This window comes from Rhinoderma darwinii, chromosome 10 (assembly GCF_050947455.1).
Source record: "Rhinoderma darwinii isolate aRhiDar2 chromosome 10, aRhiDar2.hap1, whole genome shotgun sequence".
Classification (NCBI taxonomy): domain Eukaryota; kingdom Metazoa; phylum Chordata; class Amphibia; order Anura; family Rhinodermatidae; genus Rhinoderma; species Rhinoderma darwinii.
In genome coordinates this window covers 22,773,402-22,799,242 of record NC_134696.1, presented here as the reverse complement: position 1 = coordinate 22,799,242, position 25,841 = coordinate 22,773,402, and the positions used below count along the sequence as shown (strand labels likewise).

General features: G+C 42.4%; 1 protein-coding gene across 1 annotated transcript; it reads left to right on the top strand.

The window, feature by feature from the left end:
* Positions 1 to 2,094: 2,094 nt before the first annotated feature.
* Positions 2,095 to 24,279, top strand: CCDC27 (coiled-coil domain containing 27). The gene is made up of 12 exons (XM_075840748.1): positions 2,095 to 2,179; positions 7,461 to 7,657; positions 9,054 to 9,183; positions 9,624 to 9,790; positions 10,446 to 10,607; positions 11,681 to 11,905; positions 13,898 to 14,069; positions 14,601 to 14,731; positions 16,376 to 16,453; positions 17,424 to 17,636; positions 19,563 to 19,667; positions 23,496 to 24,279. The coding sequence occupies exons 2-12, from the start codon at positions 7,472 to 7,474 to the stop codon at positions 23,628 to 23,630; spliced, it is 1,704 nt and encodes a 567-aa protein (XP_075696863.1). The 5' UTR covers positions 2,095 to 2,179; positions 7,461 to 7,471; the 3' UTR covers positions 23,631 to 24,279.
* The last annotated feature ends 1,562 nt before the right edge of the window (positions 24,280 to 25,841 follow it).

Genomic DNA, 25,841 nt, shown 5'->3' with positions numbered 1-25,841 from the left:
CATCGGTGGACCAAATCCAAAACTGCCGGGCAAATTGAAGCCTTTTTCTCCGATGCACCTTTGTTAGCATAGGAGCAGTGACCATCCGTCTGCTTCGGAGCCCCATATGCTGTAGGGTTCGCTGAACTGTTGTAGCCCCATGGTTGACTTTCACGGTGAGCTGCTCCACTGGAGCGTGTTGTTCGGCCTTGGCGCACCTTCGTAAATGACGTTCACCTCTCACATTAAAGGCACGTGGTGCTCCGCAGTTTCCAAGTCGGTTATTCCCAATGGTGCCATTTGTCCACTCACAATACATGTTCACCAAAGGGGTTTTCCCATAATCATTATTTATCACCTATCCACAGAATAGGTGATAAATATCTGATAGGTGGCGGTCCGACCACTGGGACCCCCACCGATCACGAAATCGGGCTTACCTTGCCATTCCTAGGAGCTGCATAGGAATGGAGCAGAAGTGCGTATGCTGGACCACCACTCCATTAGTTTCTACAGGGCTGCCAAGCGCTATATTCGTCAGCCCCATAATAATAAATGGAGCGTTGGCCGAGCATGCGAAGTACCGCTCCATTCCTATGGGGCTCCCAGGAACAGCAAGGTAAGCCCATTCTCATGATCGGTGGGGGTCCCAGCAGTCAGTCCCCCACCAATCAGATATTCTGTGAATGGATGATAAATATTGATTATAGGAAAGCCCCTTCAAACAACAGAGGACATTTCAACATTACAGCAGAAATGTAAATCAGTGATAATGGGTAATGGGGAAATACATTTTCTTTAAGTGTTGGCTGCTTGGCTTGATGTCTAATAGAAGCCTGAGGTCGTCTAAATTCTGTCCCTTCTCCATGCTTTACCCTGCAGCTCTGCTTGTTCAGATTGGGCCTGCTGTGTTTAAATCACCAGCAACAGCACCAGGAAATATATGAAGATTTAGTTTAATTACAACAAGAACAGAATGACAAAACAAGTAAAGCACCAGTGAGAAGAATGCATCTGAGGAAACACACACATAATACAGCAAATGTACCTTAAAGCGGTAATACAGATACTAAAATTAATCACCTATTCCCTGCATAGGTCATGAATGTTAGATCGGTGGGGGTCCGATCACCGGGACTTCCATCGATCACTAGAACTGAGAAAACTGGTCCTCCGCCTCCATCACATGACTGCGGCGAGGTGGAGTTTGAATGGAGAGCCAGTAAAGCATGCATGCTGCCGCACCTATCAATCTCTATGAGAGTGATGGAAACAGCCGAGCGCAGCGATCTAACATTTATCATCTATCTATCCGGTGCATAGGTGATAAATAATTGTGGCTAGAATACTTCTTTAAAGACAAGCCCTGTTCTAGCCGGGGAAGCTGCTTCTGGTCAGACATATGTAGAATAACACGGCAGCCATTTAAATGAATGGTGGTCCCTCCGGGTCCGTTAGAGCCGGGTCCTGCTCTCCACTCTGACTCATAAAGGGAGTCCCAAGCATGAGACGACCCCTTTTACTAAGGGGAAGGAGTGGCGTGGATCTGCTGTAATGACCGAAATCTACAAACCAGGCCTTTGATGTTTTAAAAAATGGAAATGCACCAATAACGCTTAAAGCACATGTGCCGTCCGAGTCCCGTCCATGATCCGTGGAAAGATAGGACATGTCCTATCTTTCTATGCATTGGAGAGTCGGGTCCGTTTTCATGGACTATCAGGTGCCACTTGGATGCCGTGAAAAACGATCCGAGTGGCACTCCTCCGTCGTGTGCAACTGACATAATACTTGCAGAATATCTGCACATATATGTATAAATTCTAGCACTGATTATTATATTTATTTTATATTTCTGTTACATTTATTTATTTATTATATTTATTTGCTTTTTGTATCTTTTCTACAATGTGTCAGTGTCATTCATACAAAAGGCCCAGTCTTCTGTAGTCAGTGCTTGGTCCCTACCAGCAAACAATCCGTCTCCTAACAACCGAGTGCACAGACCAATCCCAGCTTCGCCCTGACATTCTTCATGAAAGAATGTAAGAAGTTGTATTGTGGAGGTGACAAGGCAGCAACACGTGGTCACTACTCTGCACATACTAGATCTGCCCGGCCTCCCAGCTCGGTCTCCACTGGTGCAGTACAGAGGGTACAGTCCTCAGCAACTGTTGATGCCTCCTGTCTCCAAGATAAGGTGAGACACCTGTCAGGATCCGCAAAGAGCGTCTCACACTCTGGGGGGCCCAGTATGTTCGAGCATTACACAGACAGCCTATTGATTTCAATGCAAAAGGTGCAATACTTCATTTCTCCTGCGGTAGTGCTGCAGAGAAATGTAACACTTTTGGCCAGATTGAAATTTAACACTTGCAGACGGATTGAGCTCCATGTGTTGGAGACATGCTATCTGTAGTGCAATGCCTTGTATAAATTGTGTTATTATTGTGTTATTATTGAAACCGAGTCAAATAGTAGATTTTCCACCCGTTCTATGGGGCAGTGCTCTTCATAAGAGTGTCAGCCACAATGCCCCACTTTCAGTATGAGATACACAGTGTCATAATAACAGTGCCAGCCACAGTGCCCCAATTGCAGTGCAAGCTACATAGTGTCCTAATAACAGTGCCAGGGTCTCAATAACAATAAAGTTATAATACAATATAATTTAAAGGGGTTGTCAAGGCTCAGGGCTATTTTTTATACTATATGTTATATAGGTCATTAGTATATGAGCGATGGGGGTTCGACACCCGGACCCCACATCGATCAGCTGCGGAGGCTGCCTCCGGGCGCTGGAAGCAGATGTCTACGGTCAGCTACGGTCAGTACTGCAGCTCAAATGAATAGGAGCAGAGCTGCAGTAACCCAGCATGGCCACTATACAGTGGTCAGAATCTTCTGCTTCTGGCACCGACCACTGCATAGCTTTTGGTGCCCGGAGGCAGCCGTAACAGCTGATAGGTCTGGGGTCTGTGTGTCCGTGAGCCTGTACAGCATTACATGAAAGCCCTATGGTTCCTCATTATAGAGCCATAAGTATTCTTTGTTGCAGTATAGCGCCTCTGTGCGACTTTGTATCTTATCTAACGTGATGGAACATGGCGTGTAAAAACAGCAGTACAGTATGGGCCCATAGCAATGTATGGGGGCCACATTACATATCCATACAGTTCTTATACTTATTCTTCTACCTGTAATGAGTTACATGTCAGTGGTACATCAGTAGCCTCTCACTGGTAACTTTTTAGTCCTGTGCCAGTCTCTTCATTTAGAAGGGTAAAGCATTACAGAATATATGGAGGAAGGTAATGATAAGGAGCGTAACGGGGGGGAGAGGGAAAAAAAAAATCTCATTGGCTAGAAACAAACAGATGCACATTAGCCACACACTTCTGCCCATCACAAGGTTGTTGAAACTTTGCGATCCGATCACCTGTGTATTTTGGACACGTTTTTTGGAAACTTTTTAAAATGTATTTTGTAGAATTATTTACTTTTTTTTTTGCAATACTTTTTATTTAGAACTTTTTTTTACATGATCGCTTTAATTATTGTATAATTACAGCGAGTCATTTGGAATAATCCCCCGTCATGGACGTAGGTTGATGTCATTGTGCACATTACACAAGGTTACTAGTGCCCATACACACTAGGTGAACGTTGTCCGAACCCAACGATTTTGATGGGACTAACTAACCATTTAATGTGTATGGGGGTGTCGCAACTCTCCCAGACAGATATATGGGGAGAGAGGGATCGGGCAGTTGGATTTCAACATGCCCGATTCATTGTTTTCAAGGGAGATAAGCCGCCGGCAGAGGAGTCTGGCACCGGCTTAAGGCCCTTTTACACTGGCCAATTATCGGGCAAACGAGCGATCACAGAACGCTCGTTCCCGATAATTGCCCTGTGTAAACAGGGCAATGATCAGCCAATGAATGGGGAAATGCTCGTTCATCTGCTGATCGTATTGTTTTAAATACTGAATCTATTGTCGTTGTCGGCAGCACATCCCCGTGTCTAAACAGGGAGACTCGCTGCCAACATTATGGAAATTTATGGGGACGAGCGATCGTAGTAATGAGCACTCGTCACCATACTGGCTTCTTGTGAAAGGAGCAAACGGGCGCCGATCAACGAGCTGTCTCGTTGATCGGTACTCGTTTACATGGCCCTCGTCGGGCTGTGTAATATCACCCTAACTCCCATCTCCCCATTGAGAACACATGGACACCTGGCCGAGCCAAGCCAACATGCAAGTGCATAGGAGGTACAAGAGGAATAGCTGTCGGCTGAACGAGTGTCGTCTGACTGCTGCTGTATCTAAGGTGTTTGGCCACCTCGTTTGCCCGATCATTGGCCCGTGTAGAAGGGCCTTCAGAGTTCAGTAATAGTTTGTTACCTTTTGTTCACAGCCAGATCCCTATATCAGGATTTGTCTGGCTCAGACCCAACTCTATTGATATGTTTGTTATTTGCCTCCATGGCAGCTCAATAACCTTGTCAGAAGTGTCTGCTGTTTCTCACCTTAAGACCTGAGACTATACATTCTGCTTGGTGAGATTTCTGGCTTCTTTTACCTTTTACTATTTGGCAGGTAAATATCATAGAGGTAACCCCTGTGGTCACTTCTGGCAGAGTTGGAGGAGCGGGGAGGGGGGGGGGACTTGAAGCACCAGACGGAGGCCCCATTTAAATTTTGCAATTGGGGTGTTCATTCCTTTATGTCATTTGGACCCAATTTACCGCTTTAGTGGTCTTTTTTGGTATGTGTCCTTGTTCCTTAGGGTATGTATACGCTCATGTGCTTCACACATGAGGTAGACTACATGTACATGTATAGAATTATAGGAGCCTGGAATCGTGTGTCATTTGTGGCTGTATATGTATATATAGCTTTAGTTTTGTTTATGTATAAAATGCAAAAAAAACAACGAAATATAAAAATATATTTTTCTTGTCCTTTACTACTACATTTAAGTCATTGTGACATCTCAGTAGTAGTATGAAGACTCACATTTGCACTTGTATTCTTAGGGACTATAGCACTCATGACTTATCCTAAGGAACCCAGTTCTCCAGGACTATAACATTTATGGTCTATCCTTAGGATAGGCCATGTTTGATTGGTGGGGGTCAGACCTCCGGGACCCCCACCGATTAACACAGTGAAGGGGTTACGGCGCCGCTCCCCCTTCATTGTTTACACTGTTGATAGTCCATACAGGCAGCTGATACTGTAGCTCATCCCATGTAATTGGGTCCTGTAAGTCTAACCTCCACCGATCAAACATTGATGGCCTATCCTAATAGTGGCCATACACATCCAATGGCTTCATTAGACTAACGCGCCAATTTCAGCCAACCATCTTATGAAGCCATTGAATGTGTTTGACCACCACTAGGATAGGCCATCAATGTTTGATCAGTGGGGGTTAGGCCTCCAGGACCCACTTGCATGGGACGAGCTGCAGTATCAGGAACAGCTGCTTGTATGTGCCTATGTAAACAATGAAGGGGACGCTGTAGCCCCTTCACTGTGTTAATCGGTGGCAATCCTGGAGGTCTGACCCCCACCAATCAAACATTAATGGCCTATCTAAAGTATAGACCATTAACGTTATAGTCCCGAAAAACTTATTTAAATCAATGGACTCCATGAAATAGGCAAGAATATGCAAATTGTTCATTTCACATAATTTTTCTGTCCACTTCCCTAGAAACACCAAATTAATTGGCCTAAGAAAGTGCATAAAGGTCATATAACCCCAGATGAAGGGGGTAACATTATGGCAATGTATATACTGTGTATATATATATATATATATATATATATATATATATATATATATATATGCTACAGGGGTGCAGAGGTTGCATTTGCACCTGGTTCTGGTGACTGGGGGGGATCGCAGCATTGATGTGATGGTTGCAGAAGGGCTGGCGGAGTTCTTGCATCTGGACCTAGGCCATCTGGGGCTAAATGGAGGTATAAAATTGTGGTAAACTGCGGTAAAAGATTTTGACTCCGACTCGCAAATTTTGGTCACTTGCAACTTTTTTCTCCATAGGAAACACCAGAAAATATTTCCTAAAATTGTTCTTTTTGTCAAGTTGTAATATTTCTTAGTTATATCTGTTTCTGGGAATATTTACTTACCAACAATATAGTTGTCTTTACAGAGATAGTCACCCAGCTCTCCCAGACTCCTGAACTGCAAACCATACAGCCATAGATGTGAGCAGAGGATGTATCTCTGCAGGACTAGTGCAATTGGCTATCAGGATTGTCGTAAAGCTGGGTGGCAAAACTGTAAAGAGGCCATATCGGTTGTCACCCAGCTTTTCCAGCAGGAATATTTAACAACTTGACAGAAGTTACAGAGGATTTCTCAGTAGGATACTTTGTATGAGTCTACGATTCCTGGACTACATGAGAAGGGTGTATGTGAGGAAGTTAAGATCATATCTTCAGTAAAACCTGCAGAGTCAAAAGTCAAGGATTAACCCTTTACAACCTCCTGATCGAATTACTGCTCGCGCCCGCATCCTAGATACTAAAACCCACAAAGTTGTTGACTTTACGAGTCTCCATAACATTACTAATAGTATACGGAGAGGTGACATTACAGTGTGGATAGTGGTTAACAACCCGGTTTCCATAGACTAAATGGCATATAACTCTACATTGTTATTGATAGATTCATTTTCAGTGCCAGTCAGGGTGGTAATCCCTACGGGCAGTGGAAGGGTAGCCAGCTTCTGTTGTTATCCGTTGTCTTATTTCACGCCTTGCAACAGTTTCATATACTCTTCATACACGATGCTCATCCTCATACTCCTGATTCATGAATAGAATGCAAGAACTACAGTTAAGACTGACACTGCTGTAGACGAAACGGAGCAGCAGGGAATGTAACCTTGCATAGTGATGTTATGACATACATAATGTCACTAGTAATAATATATGCCGCTGTTAACTGGGGAGCCACATGCAGGGGGCCTGAGAGCCAATGGTTGGGGAACACTGCACTACACCAATGTACAGCTCAGGGACTGGTATATCCAGACAAGGATGGCATCCGCACCAGACAAGAGTTTACGCAGGGAGATATGCTGCCGACTAGCGACTATTATAAACGAGCGGATCAGCCGACGAACGAGCGCTTGCCCGGTAATTGTCCCGTGTAAAAGGGTCTTTATAAAGAGATATAATGGGTGAAAAGACTTCACCGGAGGAGGGGGGGGGGGGTTACCTAGCGCAGGTTGGCAGGTCATAAACACCATCTTTATATGAGATAATTAGCAGCAGCCTTCCCTAATTCTAGGTTGTACATTCATTATTATGTATCCAGGGAAACATCCCAGACAAAAGCTCGGACGACTTCCCCCGCAGCCGTGTAGCGTCAGCGCCGTTGTTTTATTCCAAGCCTGTCCTCCACGTTCTTTTATAGATGGTGAATTTTGCTTTTTAGAATGAGCTGAAATGGTCACAGGCCCGAAAGTGGAGATGAAAGAAAATCCTGGGATAAAGATGGGAAGTCATCATGAGCTGCAGTGGATGGGTACCCGCAGACCCCAAACAGCCGTATGGAAGATCCCTAAATCAGATATACGCAGGGACAACTACAGCAAGTCAGCGAGGGAACACGGCCACTCCTACGAAATCCAAGTAATGTATACAGCGAAGGCGCTACCACCAATCCTAATACTATTGCATAGCAGAATTATTTAACCAATGTATAGGTGTAATGATGGGGTAGGGAGACAGACAGGTGAGCCCTAATCTACCCGCCACTCAGTCCCTGCCTACTTGCAACGGCCCGTCCTAGGCGATGGCGTACAACTGGGCGACGGTCCCTACGCTCAATAAGTGCATGACAGACGAACAGACAAGGGTACACAGAAGCTAAGGGAAATTTGGCAGTTGCCCACAGCAAAACAGTGAGCAACAAGAGTAGTGAGCGAGCCGAGTCAAACCAGGAGTGTACGAGGTACCAAACGCAGAGCAGGAGCGTAGTCAGTAAAGCCAGGGTCAAAATGAAGCAAGGTCAATAATCATAGCAGGAGCAGCAGAGCCAGGAAACAGGAAAGAATCACAGGCAAAGGAGGAGCAGGAAATGCAGGTATAAATAGACAGAGGGCGGGAGCTAGCTCCGTCTGGCCAGGCTGTGATAGGCTCTCCCACTCCTCAGCCTCCCAGCCTGACTGGTAGAAGATCGTGTCACTCTCTTAGACTTAGGATCAGGTGCAGACTGATTACCCACGGGCGTCGACACAGAAGCTGTGCCTGGCAGATCCTTTACAATAGGACTGTTATTAGACGACCTCATGTATATTGGTTTTATTTGGTGACTGTATGTTGGTATTATTTGAGCACTGTATGGTGGTGTTATTTGTACACTTTATTTTAGCATTATTTGACCAGTGTATGGTGGTATTTGAGCACTGCATGGTGGTATGATTTGAGCACTGTGTGGTGGTATTATTTGAGCACTGTGTGGTGGTATTATTTGAGCACTGTACAGTGGTATTATTTGAGCACTGTACAGTGGTATTATGTGAGCACTGTATTGTGGCTTTATGTGAGTACTTTATGGTGGTATTATTTGAGCACTGTATGGTAGTATTATGAGAGAAGTATATGATGGTATTATTTGTGCACTGTATGGTGGTATTTACTTTTTTTTACTCTGCAGCTGTGGTGCGGATCTAAACACAGTGCTATCAAGCCCTAAAAGTGTAAATTATTACCTCGCAAAAAAGATGAAAGTACATTTAGAACAAATCTTAGGAACTGTGGATAACCAGCAAACAATTTGTTTCGGATAAGGTGTATCCTGTACAAATAATTTATCCAACTAATCATGGCATCTTCCATCAGACCCCATATGTATGGACATATTCTCCCAAAGAAGCATTCTAGGGAAGAATATCTCCATACATGCGGCACCCAACAGAGTGCACAGAGGCTGTATGTCTGTCATGAGCCCTTAGGTATCTGGTTTGTGCTTCTATATTTACAGTAAATTGGTTGAGAATTCCCAGCAGTGTTTATTTCCCTGCAGTCTCCTACATTTTCTTTGAGTCCAGCTTCTTCATTTGATAGCTGTGGCTCCTCTCAAGTCATTGACTTGCATACATCTAATGGAACATCACACGGATGCAGTAAACGTAGCACCTCTGCTTTCTCCACAGGTAACTATTGCCCTTTCTAAGGGAGTAAATTTGTTTTCTATCTATCTATCTATTTATCTATCTATCTATCGTAACCATCTCATATCTATCTATCTATCTATCTATCTATCTATCTATCTATCATCTATCTATCTATCTATCTATCTATCTATCTATCTATCTATCTATCTATCTATCTATCTATCTATCTATCTATCTATCTATCGCAACCATCTCATATCTATCTATCTATCTATCTATCTATCTATCTATCTATCTATCTATCTATCTATCTATCTATCTATCTATCTATCTATCTATCTATCTATCTATCTATCTATCTATCTATCTATCTATCTATCTATCTATCTATCTTAACCATCTCATATCTATCCATCTATCTATCTATTTATCTATCGTAACTATTATAGCTTTATGTACTCTCATGTTATCGTTAATAGACCGAAAACTTCCTCACATCCATATCGCTTCGGAGTTCTCCAAGAGCAACATGTCCATAGACGGCTCCTTAGTAAATCTACATTACAGTGGGAATCCAAACATGCAAACCTACCTGACCTCTGTAGAGATTAAGACTCCATGGTACATAAGTATTCTCAATGAGAAGGTAACTATCTCTATCTATCTATCTATCTATCTATCTATCTATCTATCTATCTATCTATCTATCTATCTATCTATCTATCTATCTATCTATCTATCTATCTATCTATCTATCTATCTATTCTATCTATCTATCTATCTATCTATCTATCTATCTATCTATCTATCTATCTATCTATCTATCTATCTATCTATCTATCTATCTATCTATCTATCTATCTATCTATCTATCTATCTATCTATCTATCTATCTAATCTATCTAATCTATCTAATCTATCTATCTCACACACTAGCTAGTAGTCACATCTGAGCCCAAGTATCTGAGGGGTCCCCTGTGGCATATAAGGAGACACCAGCATTTATAAATGGCACATGGTCTGTGGGGGCCACAGTGGTGTATGGACGTAAGATATATGGTTTAGGGGAGTAGGGAAGAACAGGGACCATGCAGTTCTCTGACGCTTGGGTGACTCTGTGACAACATAATAGCTCAACAGCTGCTAACAATGGCCACTGTAACTCAGCTACTTTCTGTACTCAGCTACAAGAGGAAGAAAAGTCATGAGCATAACTGCCAGACCAACACAGAGCACAATGGTAGAAGAACAGTTTTCGTCACTCCTTTGATGCTTTTTAAAAGAAATATACATGTTTTTAGGAGCGTTGTCTTCTTAAACTGGGAGAAGAGATAAACCGGCTTTCCAGGTATGAGGTAGAATGCAAGAGGAAGGATCAGATCATCTCCAATCTAAGGAATGAAGTATCACAGCTCCAGAGTGATGTCCATAGATCTGTCTACCTACAGACCAGAAGAGAAGAGGTTAGACATGAAACAATGTATTAAAAAAAAAAAAACATATGATCTAGAAGACGTTTGTTATCAACCATGGTATCTATACACTGACTGGGTGTCTCAGATAGACTCCAAAAACTTGGAAAAGCGAAACTCCACCAAAAAATCAATAGTTTATTACCAGTAGACACCATACCCAGCAGGTTGCCCTAAGGGATCAATGAAGCCTGGCAGTATTACTTGCCATGCTGTAGAAGGGTGGGTGGTGAGTATTGATCGTGAGTCTCCAGAACAAGACTGCACCTGGTCTCCACATTTGGAGCATCAATTTTTTTGGTATTTGTTATTTTGTTCGGCTGTTTCTGCAGTTTGTTGTCACGCTGCTGTTTTCCTGGGTAAGCTGGGTGACAACAAATATGGCTACAATTACACTTCCTAAAGGGCTTGTCATCCAACTTTTCAACTCCTGTATAGCCAGCCTGCCTAGTTATTCAGTAAAACATCCCCGCTTGGCATATTGCTACATAATTAGGTCTATTTCTGTTCAAAGTGACAAAGTGACAGCCCATGTGGGTTGCTATATTTGTCGTCACCCATCTTTCCTACATACAGGGGTGGTCCAGGATGCATTCACTTCCATGGAATTGAGCTGCAATTCCAGACACAACCCATGGACAGGTGTGGCGCTGTTTCTAGAAGAAAGCAGCCATGTTTTTCTAATCCTGAACAACCTCTTTAAGATAATTTAAAATGCTCTTCGAATTCTTTTCAAGGTGTCCAGCAGATTTCAGTGAAGGAGAGGTTTCCTTTAGATCAGTGTTTCTCAATTTTTCTAAGCCATGTACCCCCACTCAAATAAATTACCTTACCTTGGGGGAGGTTATGATCTCAGTCTCTACTGCACCTACTAAAAGCAGAGCAATGCTGCACAAGAACCCCTAGAGACAGGCTGTGTACACCCCTGAGATCCTAGACTTCAGATGATTCCAGCTCTATTGACTTCCATTGATGATAATTACAATGGCTTTAGCGCTCCAGACTGACGCATGCAGCCTATAACATGACATCACTCCTGCTGACAATCTACCTTTTGTATTTAGGACAAGTCATCTATAGACCTGTTTGATCACTTAAACTCGCACTTAGAGAATACATTTTCAGCCTTTCAAGACTCCCGCACAGGCGTAACAGAAGGAAAATCACAATCAGGATCAAGTCATAAGGACCCATTAATAAGATCATACAGAAGTGCATCCGCTGTGTCCTTGGCAGAAAGTCTGTCTGCAAACCAGAAGAAAAGTCAAATTATACAAATAGAAACAGAGGTAATAAGTAATTATGTTTCTCAAGTGGCACAACGTCTACTCTCCATTTGCTGTACAGCTAAATACACATTTTTGTTCCCTGTTATCAGCCATTTCAGGCTGGCGAGAGGCTAACAGTAGTGTTCTTCTAGGGAAGTCTAGGGAAAGCCCTCGTCGATGATCACTACTTTAACTCATATATCTATACTTCAGAGGACTATATGTGTTAATGAGGTTTTGCGCTCCTTTAGGCTTGGACTACATGGCGACATGTGGTAAAATCACGGTCACAATTATGTCTATAAAAGGAAAGAAAGTCTAAAACAATGTTGCTTATTCCAGTATAGAAGTACATTGGAGGGTTATTCCATTCACCAGCATAGGGCCAATGTTTAAAAAAAAAACAAAAAAACAAAATCAAGACCAAAACACTTATGTGGTAATAGATGGGATATAATGTTACAGAATATGTTCACCTGTGAACACCATTTTTCAGTTTACATATAGAATTGCAAACTTACATAAAAAGTTGTGAATACATTACATTACTTAAAGGGAACCTGTCACCAGCATTTCACCTATTAAACCAGCAATACCTGGTGGTAGTGGGTGAAAAATCATTTCTATATAACCTATAATTTCTTCTTAGTCGGCTCTGTAGCTTTAGTATTCAGCTTTTTAGTGTTCCCGCACCGTATGCTAATGAGCAGAAAAGAGTCAAAACTTCATTGAAAAGAGTCTAATCTTCGTTTGAGAAGAGTCATATCTTCATTCCTCAAGTCTTTCCGAGTTTACCCCGCCTCCTTACTTTTGATTGACAGCTCCTCGCCACACAAAATCCTGAGCTTGCGCATTTATGTCCTATTCTGGTATGTGCGTGCAACGGGACACCGGATTATTACGTTAAAAGGAGCAAAACGTTTGCAGACCGTTATTTACAGTCGGAGGAGGAGTTTAAGAGAGGAGATAACAGCAATGAACTTTTGATAGCAGCGGCCAGCGAGGGATAAGTAAAGTTCAATAGGTGAAATGCTGGTGACAGGTTCCCTTTAACTTGTTACATCCTGTATTATACTCTAGAGCTACATTCTTAATTCTGCTTGAGGAGTCACTGTGTACATACATTACATTACTTATCCTGTACTGATCCTGAGTTACATCCTATATTATACTCCAGAGCTGCACTCACTATTCTGCTGGTGGAGTCACTGTGTACATACATTACATTACTTATCCTGCACTGATCCTGAGTTACAGCCTGTATTATACTCCAGAGCTGCACTCACTATTCTGTATTATATTCCAGATCTGCACTCACTATCCTGCTGGTGGAGTTACAGTGTACATACATTACTTATCCTGTACTGATCCTGAGTTACATCCTGTATTATACTCCAGAGCTGCACTCACTATCCTGCTGGTGGAGTCACTGTATACATACATTACATTACATTACATTACATTACATTACCTATCCTGTACTGATCCTGAGTCACAGCCTGTATTATACTCCAGAGCTGCAGTCACTATTCTGCTGGTGGAGTTACTGTGTACATACATTACATTACTTATCCTGCACTGATCCTGAGTTACATCCTGTATTATACTCCAGAGCTGCAGTCACTATTCTGCTGGTGGAGTCACTGTGTACATACATTACATTACTAATCCTGCACTGATCCTGAGTTACATCCTGTATTATACTTCAGAGCTACACTCACTATTCTGCTGGTGGAGTCACTGTGAACATACATTGCATTACGTCTTTTGTACTGATCCTGAGTAACAGCCTGTATTATACTGCAGAGCTGCATTTATAATTCTGCAGGCTTCAGAACTAAAGTCTCCAAGCACTCCTTTGTCCTGTCACTGTACAGTAATCTGATGTAGGAAAAACTAACTGTCCTCCTGCATCATAGAAGCTCAGCTAAACTGTATGGGGTGTATCTGACAACAAACTTGTTGACTCTTTACAATGAAAACAATCAGAACATTGTGTTACTTTTTAATCAGGTTTTAATTGATGACATCACAGCAGAAGATAAAACTGGACACACTGTAGCTGGAAAAGAAGATGAAGAAATGTCTCATGTGTCCATGGATCAACCGGAGGACAAGAGTCAACTCATCCAGAAACTACAGGAGGACATGGAGATCATAAAGAAGGACTACGAGATGTCAAAAGGTTAGAACGCCACCCAAAATATAAAATTAACTGTTCCATGGTCTTCTATTATGCTAAATTCCATGATGGTCAAGGTCAGAGGTCGTTTCCATTATTAAGATGGGTGTGAGATTGAATGATATGGATCTTGCAGATAGGAGGTTGTCCAGACCTATTCAATTGATAAAATGAAAGCATTTTTTTCCTTAGTCTTACATACTTTATCACCCTGATGTTACATGATTTTTTTTTTACAGTTTTTTAATGTTTCCCCTTCCAAGTGATCTAAATTAGTCTGTGAAGCATGGAAAGACAGTGTACTGTACAGCAAGTAGAACTTCCTGTGACCACTTCTATACAAATAGCTACATGTACTCACAAGGTGGTCACCCAGAGAGCTAGTCAAGTGGTTGCTAGGTAACCAACTGCAACAGCCTGCAGAATCCATAAAGGGGCTTCAAGGAGAGAAAGAAATTGATTCAGTAGAGATCCATAATACTAATGAAACTATTTGCACACAGTTGAATATCATTATATTTTATCTATTCTCAGGAGTAATTTCCTGCCTGCAAAAAGCAGTTTCGTCCCACGAGTCCAAAATCAGAAAATCTGCCTCCGAGAAAGAAGTTTTACAGAGAGAACTAAAGGAGAGAGAGATACAGATACAGGCCATGTCCAAGAAGGTACAGACCGGTGTCCATCACGACTGTCATCCTGCTCGGGGGAACTACATGGAGTCCTGTTCAGCAGATCTCATGATCACTGGATGCAGTCACTCCACCATTGTTCTCACGACAATCCCAATCATTATCTAGAATTATCTGCACCCGCTTGACCAGTTTGGCAGCTAAAAAAATACACTCACTTTTTTATTTTCTGTATTGTAATAGGCATTCAACATTTAGGTTAAAGCTACATAGGTGACATTCAGGTGACAGTGCCTGACCAACACATATGTCCTGTATCCTTTGCCCTGGAATGTCATATAAAGTAGTTTTCACTTTTAGGCGGATCATATAGCATGTATAGCCTATACAGTCACATTGTTTCTATACATCCAACAGACTTCAATAGACAGGGACCACCCATTTGCTGCCACTTTCTATCTGAAAAGAGGACTGGGCACCTCCATTCTCGATACTGGCTGGGGTCCCTGCGGTCAGACCCCTCATAAACATATGACATAGCCTATCAATAAGCTACAAATATCTATGGTGGTTAAAGAAGGCCTGTCAGCTCCCCTGACACGTCTGTTCTAGCAAATACTTGTATTCCTCGTGATATAACAATGTTGGAGCATCTTTTCTTCGAACTTTGCACTGTGCCGTTCCTCTGTTATTCCTCCTGGAAATGTATAAATAAATTGACAACTGGGTGTTACCATTCCCCATATCAAAGGGGCGTGTCCCTGTTAAGTCTGAAACTATCAGCACTGATTGAACATTGTCAGATTGTGTAGGGACACCCCCCCCCAACTCATTACACCCAGTTGTCAATTTATTCATACATTTCCACAAGGAATAAAAGAGTAATGGGGCAATGCTGATTAGCCAAGACGTGTAACCTCACAGGTTTCATGACTTATTTTTACTAAAGGAGCAGACAAGCCTTAGTCTACATATATCACCAGTTTTTGGTCATAGGCCCCGATCTGGAATATGTGGGGCCGTATTTGTACAAGTGCTTGATAGGAAGTGTCTGAATGACTTTGCTTGGATGTTTAGAAACAGGTCCTGCCAATAATGGGCAACTCTGTTTTTTCTCCACACTTCTGTGGAAGTCCAGCGGTTTCACGCGCTTTAGAGCTTAAAGGGGTGGTTTGTTTTTGAAAACCCATTTTTAAACAACGTATTTGGGAATTTTGAGTTAATAGAAGTGAGTCCCACGTTCGTGAACCTCAACCGGAGTGGAAAGTGACTACAAAGAGGGTCTTCCGCTCTGCAGGATCCATGCAAAACATGCATAGCCCATTGATTTCACTGGGAACTGTGTAATGCTTAATTTGTCCTGTGGTGGTGCTGCAGGGGAATTGAGCACTGGCTGCTAGGATCCTCAATCACTCTGTGATCAGTTTATCATTTGGGGATAAATAGGATTATCCAAAGTGGACAACCCTTTTAAGGCTATGGGCCATTTCCCAGTAGACAAATAACAGACTGGGGATTATCACGTATTGTTTTAGATTTTGTACTGAGGAGGTTATCCCTGATATTTTGTATTATGGCCTCCATAGCTGCCCACTCTACACTATTACTGATATGGTATAAGCATTGAAACTCTGTGTTCTTGACACAGCTTTTTAATGCATGTTCATATTCTTTTTGAAGTTTTCAAGCTTGCGAGAAGAAAGAAAACATGAAGAATTGATGGCGACCTTGGAGCAGGAGAACTACAGTTTTAGAGAGGTATGAAGACTGATGTACAGGCAATGCTTCCCAACCAGTAGACATTCTCACGTTCTAAACTTAAAGAGGCTCTGTCACCAGATTATCAAATCCCTATCTCCTATTGCATGTGATCGGCGCTGCAATGTAGATAACGGTAACGTTTTTTTTTTATTTTTAAAAACGATCATTTTTGGCCAAGTTATGAGCAATTTTATATTTATGCAAATGAGTCTTTCTAATGGACAACTGGGCGTGTTTTCTCTTATTTCCAACTGGGCGTGTCTTGTGTGTGTAACATCTGGGCGTGTTTACTTCTTTCACTGCACAATCACACTGTGCTGTGGATCATGCTGGGCTGGAACAATGAGAAGTGTATGACACTGATTAGTCACTGATTGGTCAGCGTCATACACTTCGCTTCACAACGCCCAGTTGGTAAAAAGTAAAAACACGCCCAGTTGTCTATTAAGAAACTCATTAGCATAAATCTAAACTAGCTCATAACTTGCTCAAAAATGATCGTTTTTCAAAATAAAAACCACTGCTGTTATCTACATTACAGCGCCGATCAGATTATGTAGGAGATAGGACACTTATAATCTAGTGACAGAGCCTCTTTAAGGGGTCCTTCAAGCTCATACATTGGTGGCCCTTGTTTTGAAAAAAATAAAAAAATAACAGGGCCTAGTAATGTATTTGAGATTACGGTTGTTTGCGACCCCAATGATAACTACAGATTATTATTTTTTGGGGGGGTTCTGAAAAGCCCCCTTAAGTGTGCCATAAGTTTAACATATATAGAAAAAAGAATGGAGTATTACATATGGCAGATCATTTTAATGGGCACTGATGGTCCTCCAGATGTATTACCCCAAATGATCCTAATAGAGCCAACATTTTGTATCTAACACTAGAAACCTTGGTGACCACCTGTATGAGAGCACAATATCAGGAGGTCACCTGGTAATGAATATATTCTACATTGCAGATGATGTGTGAACTGAAGTCTGAGGTGATGAGAAGGAACGAGATGATTGCGGAATTAAAGAATGAAATTCAGAGACTGCAGAAGGAGATAACCAAATATCAGACAGAAGTGAGGAAGCAGGAGGGGGAGAGAAGTCAGATCAAGAGTAAAGTCGAAGACTTGGCATCTTCTGAACAACACGTCAAAGTGGCTTTGGAGACAATGCAGACCAGGGTAAAAGTCGGCAGCAATTATTTTGCCAGGCTGAATGCTTTAGATTGGGAGGAGACATTTCACATGTAGATTTCTAAATTTAGCAGGAAATATAGGTGACAGATGCACTGGAGGTGCCACAGATGGTTTCTTGCACATTGGTGAAGTTGTGTCATATACTCAGCAATTTGCATGATGTGAAATGTTAAAAGCAAATACAAAGTAACAGGTTGAGTTAACAGGTCACGATATTTGCTATGAATATTTACATGTAAATGGTTACAATGGTTGCTCATACAGCGCTCCATGCATTGCCATAGAGTAAAATTATACAATTCAGACTTCCTGCAGCTACCACTAGGGGGAGCTTACTGCATACATAGTTAGACACATTCTTTTACAGTAAGCTCCCCCTAGTGGTAACTTTATCCAGCCAGAATTGTATATTTTAACTTTATTACTGAGTAAAGTTAAGCAGAGGATTTGGAGCTCCAACCCTTTGGCTATATGCACATGTCGCGTAATTTGGTGCAGAAAATCTGCATCAAAACCGCAGATAAGTGCAGGTAAAATTTAAAATGAGGCGTAAGATAACACCCTGTCGGAACAGAACGCCGTATTTCCAATGGGCAGATGTTTGTAGGAGTTCTGCTTCAGATTTTTCAGCCGTTTTTCAGGACGTTTATGGCCCGAAAATCGGCTGAAAATAGCCCGTGTGAACATACCCTCATGGTGAAGCACAGGCTTTATTTTGCTGGGATAGGAATATTTTTTGCATGAAATACAGTCCAATATGCATATAATTCATTACCTGTCCCATGCCGTATACCTACTGAGGCCAGTGATTGGCTGCAGTGATCACGTGATCGCCACCAGTGATCACACGTTCGCCACGTCATCGCTCCAGTCATGTCAACAAACAGTGGTGGGGAAGACCAGATTGGCTATGTTGGAACGCCGGGTGAGCTGTTGGGTGAGTAATGGCTTTTTTTTTTGTTTTATTGCAATCCACCCTTGACCGCATTTTTTATTAACTAGGTTACTGCAATTGAAATATCAACCACAAGGTGGTGCTCTAAACCTGTTCTATTTAAGGCAAAATTCTTTTGCTTTTGCATTATTTTTAGCTTCTCACAGGTTAATAATATACAGGAATAACTTAAAGAGTTTGTCACAAATAACAGTTTACATTTCTCTGTTAGATCACACAAAACAGAACAATTTTCAATTAAAAATATTTGTAAAAATGTTGCTGTGTGTAGATACTGCTGTAACATGCCTGTTATGGCGCCCCCTGGTGTTCTTTTGATTCTTTTCTCAGAAGGTCCATGTGTCGGTAAGTCACTTCTAGGGCTATAGCAGGAATTACTGCACAGCCCATGTACAAGAGGATCCAGGTGGTGGGACTGATCTACTGAGCATGTCTGACCACCAGTACTGGACAGATTAGCTGGGACTCAGAAGAACAGCAGGGGGCGCTATAACAAGTATGTAACAGCATTATCCAGATACAGAAGCATTTTCTAACAATTATTCCAATTAAAAATTGTTATGTTTGGCACGATCTAAAAGGGAAATGTAAAAATGTAAGAAATATTTTTAAGAACTCCTTTAATATTTTTAGGTCATAAATTATTTGGATTTAAATAATTAGCTGCATTATAAATCCAAAAATATTTAGTGTCACATACATATACTTATATTTGCTTTTACACTATTCCAGTATTCACTCTGGAGTGCGGAGGCCGCCATTGTGTTGTCGCAGGTGTGTGTGTTGCGGGGGGGGGGGGGAATCGGCATACAGGGGATTGTCTACCAGCGCCCATATATATATAGGATGGTAGGAGGATTGCACGTCTATCAGCAGGATACAGCAATCTCATGTCAGTGCCCGGGATGAAATATCTCATATCAGTTCACACTTATCATTTCATGCTTGTCTTGCAGTTTGAAAGATTTCGCAGTAAGATATTACAGGCTGCATACACGGCCCCGGGATTCAAGGGTCCACAAGTCGAAATCTCAGATAATGAAATCCTGGAAACCATGCAGGTAAGGCCGGGTTCACACACCCTATTTACGGACGTAATTTGGGCGTTTTAACCTCGAATTACATCCGAAAATACGGCTCCAATGCGCCGGCAAACATCTGCCCATTCATTTGAATGGGTCTTACGATGTTCTGTGCCGACGCTCATTTTTTTTACGTGCCGCTGTCAAAAGACGGCGCGTAAAAAAGACGCCCGCGTCAAAGAAGTTCCTGTCACTTCTTGGGACGTAATTGGAGCCGTTTTCCATTGACTCCATAGAAAAACAGCTCCAATTACATCCGTAATGGACGCTGCGAAAAACGCCTGCACATGCCATTACGTCTGAAATTCAGGAGCTTTTTTCTCCTGAAAACAGCACCGTAATTTCAGGCGTATCGAACGTGTACGTGTGCACATACCCTAAGAGGTGTTGGTCTGCACATGTAACTCCAATAGACTGAATTAGTAGAAAAGATATCTATAGGGTATGTTCACACTTAGGCCGGATTCACGTGAGCGTTTTGCGCACACAAAAAACGCTGCATTTTGCGTGCGCAAAAGGCACTTGACAGCTCCGTGTGTCATGATCATATGGTGCGCGGCTGCGTGCTTTTCACGCAGCCGCCATCATTATGACATTGTTTGTATGTTTGTAAACAGAAAAGCACGTGGTGCTTTTCTGTTTTCATTCATACTTTTCACTGCTGTTGCGCGAATCACGCGCGTACCACGGAAGTGCTTCCGTGCGACATGCGTGATTTTCACACACCCATTGACTTCAATGGGTGCATGATGCGCGAAGTACGCACAATAAACGGACATGTTGTGAGTTTTACGCAGCGGACTCACGCTGCGCAAAAATCACTGACTGTCTGCACGGCCCCATAGAGTAATATAGGTCCGTGCGAGGCGCGTGAAAATCACACGCGTTGCACGGACGTATATCACGTTCGTCTGAATAAGCCCTTAGGCCAGAGCTACACCTAGACTTTGTGTAGTGCTGTAGACTTTGCTTATTTTCAGTCGGCTGAAAATACAGAAGCTGAACGCCTCCAAACATCAAAACTGCATTTTGTTTGAAAAAACGGCGCGTAGAAAAACGCCCCATAAAATGAAGTACATTTCACTTCTTGAGACGTTTTTGGAGCCGTTTTTCATTGTCTCAATAGAAAAACAGCTCCAAAAATGCATCAAAAAAGCTTGATGCTTAAAAAAAAAAATGTCTGAAAATCAGAGGCTGTGTTCCCTTGAAAACCGTTCCGCATTTTACAGCCGTTTTCTTTGTTTAGCGTGTGAACATACCCTTGAGATCAATCAGTAGCACTACAAAAAGTCTAGGTGTAGCCCTGGTCTTAGCGTGTACGCCGAGGATTTTCTGTCTGAATTTGCAGAGAGCCGAGTATAGGTGAATGTAGGCTGTATACGCCTTGTGTGAACATACCCATAGTCAGGGCTGGCCTTATGGGGTGTGAGACTAAAGCAGTTGCACAGGACGCAGCAGCCGCTCCTGATGCCACAGATAACCTGGCACCCACGGCCTGTGACCCCCACAAATCTTAATTGTAAAACAGTATTAATTAGATATTGTATTGAGCTGGTGTTAGATGACTTTATGCAGGGAGCTGTTATTTGATCACTGTACGGCGGTATTATATGTGCGCTGTATGTTAGTATTATTTAAGCACTGTATGGTGATAATATTTTTGCTGCAGTGATGACGTGCCCCTATATTCACGTGACAATCACTGTCCTCATCGATGTACGGCATGAGACCGTTGATGCCAGTGATTGTCTATAGCAGTCCCGTGAGTATACAGGCATGTCATCGCTGCAAGTAAACAAAGACGGCCAGGGACTACCAGGGCGGCAGCGCTGGAGGGCTGGAACTACAGGGAATTTAATAGGGGACTATTGCTTATTTTTGCTGTTAGACAAATGTTATATGATCTCGGAGTACCCCTTTAATGGTATGAATAGCAGTTTCCCAATGTAACTTGATTATCGGTAATGCTCCCACGTGGCTTTGGACGTAGTCGTGTGACCTTTTGTCAAGTATGTGGGACTGTGATGTGTAGGTGTGATGGAGTTCTGCAGCCTCTTCATCAGTGGGGGTGTCGGCTCATGGACTTCCATTAATATTAGAAGATGGTGCCCGTAACCAGTCTTTGCCATTACTGGGGGTCCGGATTCATAAATTAATCATTAATACGCCAATGGTCCTAAGGAGATTTACACTGGACTCTTGGGGTTACTGTCGGACACCTGGAGATGTGAAAAAATCTTTAGCTTTATTGTATTAGTGACTATGGGTAATATAAGACTGTTGACAGACGTCTCTCAAGAGGTGACTACCAGGAATGTGAAATATTTCATTTCTTCAGCTTTCAGGATTCATTATAGAATCCGTCCTGCAACCAGACACTTGAATGGTTTGGTTTTCAGAGAGACCCATGAAATCCAAGAATTGCAGAGCTCAACATTGGCCTGTTCGCTTCAGAAACAACCACAGCACTTCAGTAGATTATAGATTTTATTCACCAAAATATAGGCAACATTTCGGATATAGAAGCCATTCCCAACACATAGGCCAGAATCCCATTTGCCTACACCTGGTATCCTACCACAAGAGTTGGGTGGGTCAAGTGGGCATTGACTCCGAATCATTGGCTCATAGTCTTTGAATTAAAGTTGTACCAACAAAATAGTTCGGACATAGGCTTCTTTGGACCAATGGTCTCTGCCCCTTATTTCCAGAAAACAGCACTCCTGACCGGACGCTGTGTAGGAACTTGTGTTTCATTTCTGACACAGTACCTGGCCTGGAGGTTAAAACCCAAAGGGGTCTCAAGGCCTATTAGACATTAATGCCATACCCCGTCTACATGCCATCAATATCTCTGGTGGAAATGTCACAGCCCTGCAATGGAAATGTGTAGCTGGCAGCTACAAAAACAGCTGATTGCCGGGGGTGACAGAAGCCGGACCTGCAGCGATCAGTTGATCGACATGGCAGCTTTTTTTAAATAATGGGTTGTCTTCATGAGACAACCCCTTTAGGGTATGTGCACACACACTAATTACGTCCGTAATTGACGGACGTATTTCGGCCACAAGTCCCGGACCGAACACAGTGCAGGGAGCCGGGCTCCTAGCATCATACTTATGTACGATGCTAGGAGTCCCTGCCTCGCTGCAGGACAACTGTCCCGTACTGTAATCATGTTTTCAGTACGGGACAGTTGTCCTGCAGCGAGGCAGGGACTCCTAGCATCGTACATAAGTATGATGCTAGGAGCCCGGCTCCCTGCACTGTGTTCGGTCCGGTACTTGCGGCCGAAATACGTCCGTCAATTACGGACGTAATTAGTGTGTGTGCACATACCCTTAAAAACAATATCTCTATAGATCAGACACTGCACTGAATTCAGTGTTCAAGCTAAAAAGAGGAGCTGTGGAGAGAGGAGGTGGAAGGGTTTATAATAGAGCAGGGGCTCTGCTTTTTTCTAATGCCTGGGTGACTCAGTGACAAAATGATAGCTCCATAGCTGCTAAAAATGGCTGCCATAAGTTAGCTCCTTCCTCAAAATCCTACAAGAGATGCAGAAAAGGAAAAACCAGTTCTTTGATGGTTAGATTGTAAATTTGAAAACCATGCAGCGCCGAACTCCTTATTTTTCAGCAAAATTCTTCTACAGGTTAAGCTTCTCAATATAGGGTTTTAGATTGCATCGCATATAGAGCATAGGGTTTTATGATGATATCCGCTCATGTTATGCCAATGTATGGGATTTCCATCTACTTCTCATAGACACATAAAGGCATTACTTCTGTTTTTCTTTAACTTTTGTAGAAAATAATTACAGACCGGTCGGATTTTCACCAACAACTAAAGCAGAAAGGATTGAAGGTCCCTCCACTTTATACATCGGAAACCTCTCCTGCTGTCAAGCAGACATCATCTACTTCAAGAAAGAAAGCTTCGTGAGTGACGTGGTCTCAAGACTATGGTCACGTGATGCACACAAGCCACTTTAAAATAAAGTCTTAATAGGGCGATGGACCTGTACAACATAATTTATAATAGGCTTAGACTAGGTGGACCATAGAGCAGACTGGGCCCCAAAGACAAAACAAATATGGCCCCCTTTCTGCTGCTGTTTTATGCCATTATACTCCATGATCCTAGGACAGAAGGGCAACTGTTGCCCTCACTCAGCCTCTCTCTATTGCTTGCAGAACAGAAGGGTGACATGACCCTCTGGCCGTGCCCTGCTACCCCTCAACACTTTTTGGTTAGGCCTGTGCAGAGGCTGACACAATTCACGGGAGATGGGTTAGGCTAGTCTGAACCATTGTTTTTTATCCGCCTGTCCCTTTTTGTTGAACGTAACCCTTTCCTCATTAGCATTTTGAGCCATAGATATATAGGAACAAAATACACATATCAGGACCCTCATGTATGTTGCGTAATTTTATTTATGGGCAAAAATGCTTTGGGCCTTTACGTCCTTTAAATTGTTGATGCAAATTACTAGCATTTTATCTGTTTTTTATTGCCTGTATTGTGCATTGTTTTATATATGATGTCATCCATCGGTTGTACCGTGCCAATGCCTATTAAATAATCATCATGACCCGAATACTTCATTACTACAAGGAAAATCAGAAGAAACCTTATGTCTCCGGAGCCACAGTTTGGTGATGAGCGAATCCACCAGAACATCCACCAAAAACAGTTGTAAGAAAGATGGAAAATAATATGACAAACCCTTCAAAGGGGTTCAACCTTTTTTAATCAAGTAGATCCCCTATGATTAGCTGATTTTTTTGGTTTCCCAGCCTGGATGTTCACCTTTTGTAATTGAATTGGCATCGTCCTGGACACACCGCCCAGAATGGGTCATCGGCTCCACATTTGGTGGGTATCCAAGAACACCAGGAAAATGTTCTGCTTAGAGATAGAACGTTCTGGAGCTTTCCTACTGAGTCCTGGTGTTTCTATGACTCTCTAAACACACATTGGGGTTAATAAAACAGTACAATTAGTGTAAGACTACTGGTTGTGGTAAATTGTGGATTGTTTTACAACTGTAAGAGTAAAAAAAAAAAATGTTTGGTCCAATTTGTAATAATAGCAAAAATCTTATCAGGTGCCGGTGAGGAATCCCGTGAGATGATGCACATGAAATACTTTGTGGTTTCTTTAGGAGATGCTGAGGAATGTGATGAAGATTTTCCTCAGCCTCAGTGAAGTCGTATACAGAGTAAAGACCGTACATTAGGGATTTCAGACAACCGTTATCTGAATGACTTGTCGTTCATGTTTGGTCGTGAAGGTTACTGTTCAGGTCGACAACGTCACAAAATTACAAATCACCGATTGATCTCTGCCTTGATCTGTGGCCTGGTCTGGGCTTTGATTGATGGGACGCAGATCTGCCGTTTTGGCATGAACGACTTTTAATGCCGCTTTTGAATGCAATACCAGATACAGCCCATGGACAGGAGTGGAGCTTTTTCTGGAAAATGGGGAAACAATAGGATCAGAAAAATTCCATCTTGTGCAATATATTTTTCTAAAGTCTGGATAACCTTATTAAAAACCTAAAAAGAAAACATTTCACTATCCTATCTTCCTACTTCCTTTGAAATACACTTCTCCATATAATGAGGGCTACTACCATAGATTCAATCTAGACTACCCAGTTTAGGCGGAGGGAGGCAGCCAGGGCCAGATTATAGGGAGGGCCAAAGGGGCAAATGCCCTCTGGTTTCTACCATATAATGGCTTCCACTGCTACTCAGGATAATCCACAACAGAGTCTTTGGTGCTCGGCTTGAAAACCAGGACCTGAGTATTGTTGTATTGTCCTGTTATTTAGGCATTGTATAGCGGTAATATTAGGGCACTGTATGGCAGTATTATTTAGGCGTTATATAGTTCTGTTATTTGGGCAATGTGGTGGCATTATTGGACACTGCATGGCTCTGCTTTTGATGCAATTTATTGAGAGATCATTGTTGATCATCGATTGTGCTGTTGTACATTTTTTTATTTTGTACGTGTATATTTTTCATTACCGGTAGCCTGTTCTTTTTTTCTGAGCTGGTCTCTCCTCTTCCTTCTAAAAAGAGGAGAGGGTCCATGCATAACGTTTTGCCAAGAGGCCTTCACAGACCAGATCCAGCCCTGGAG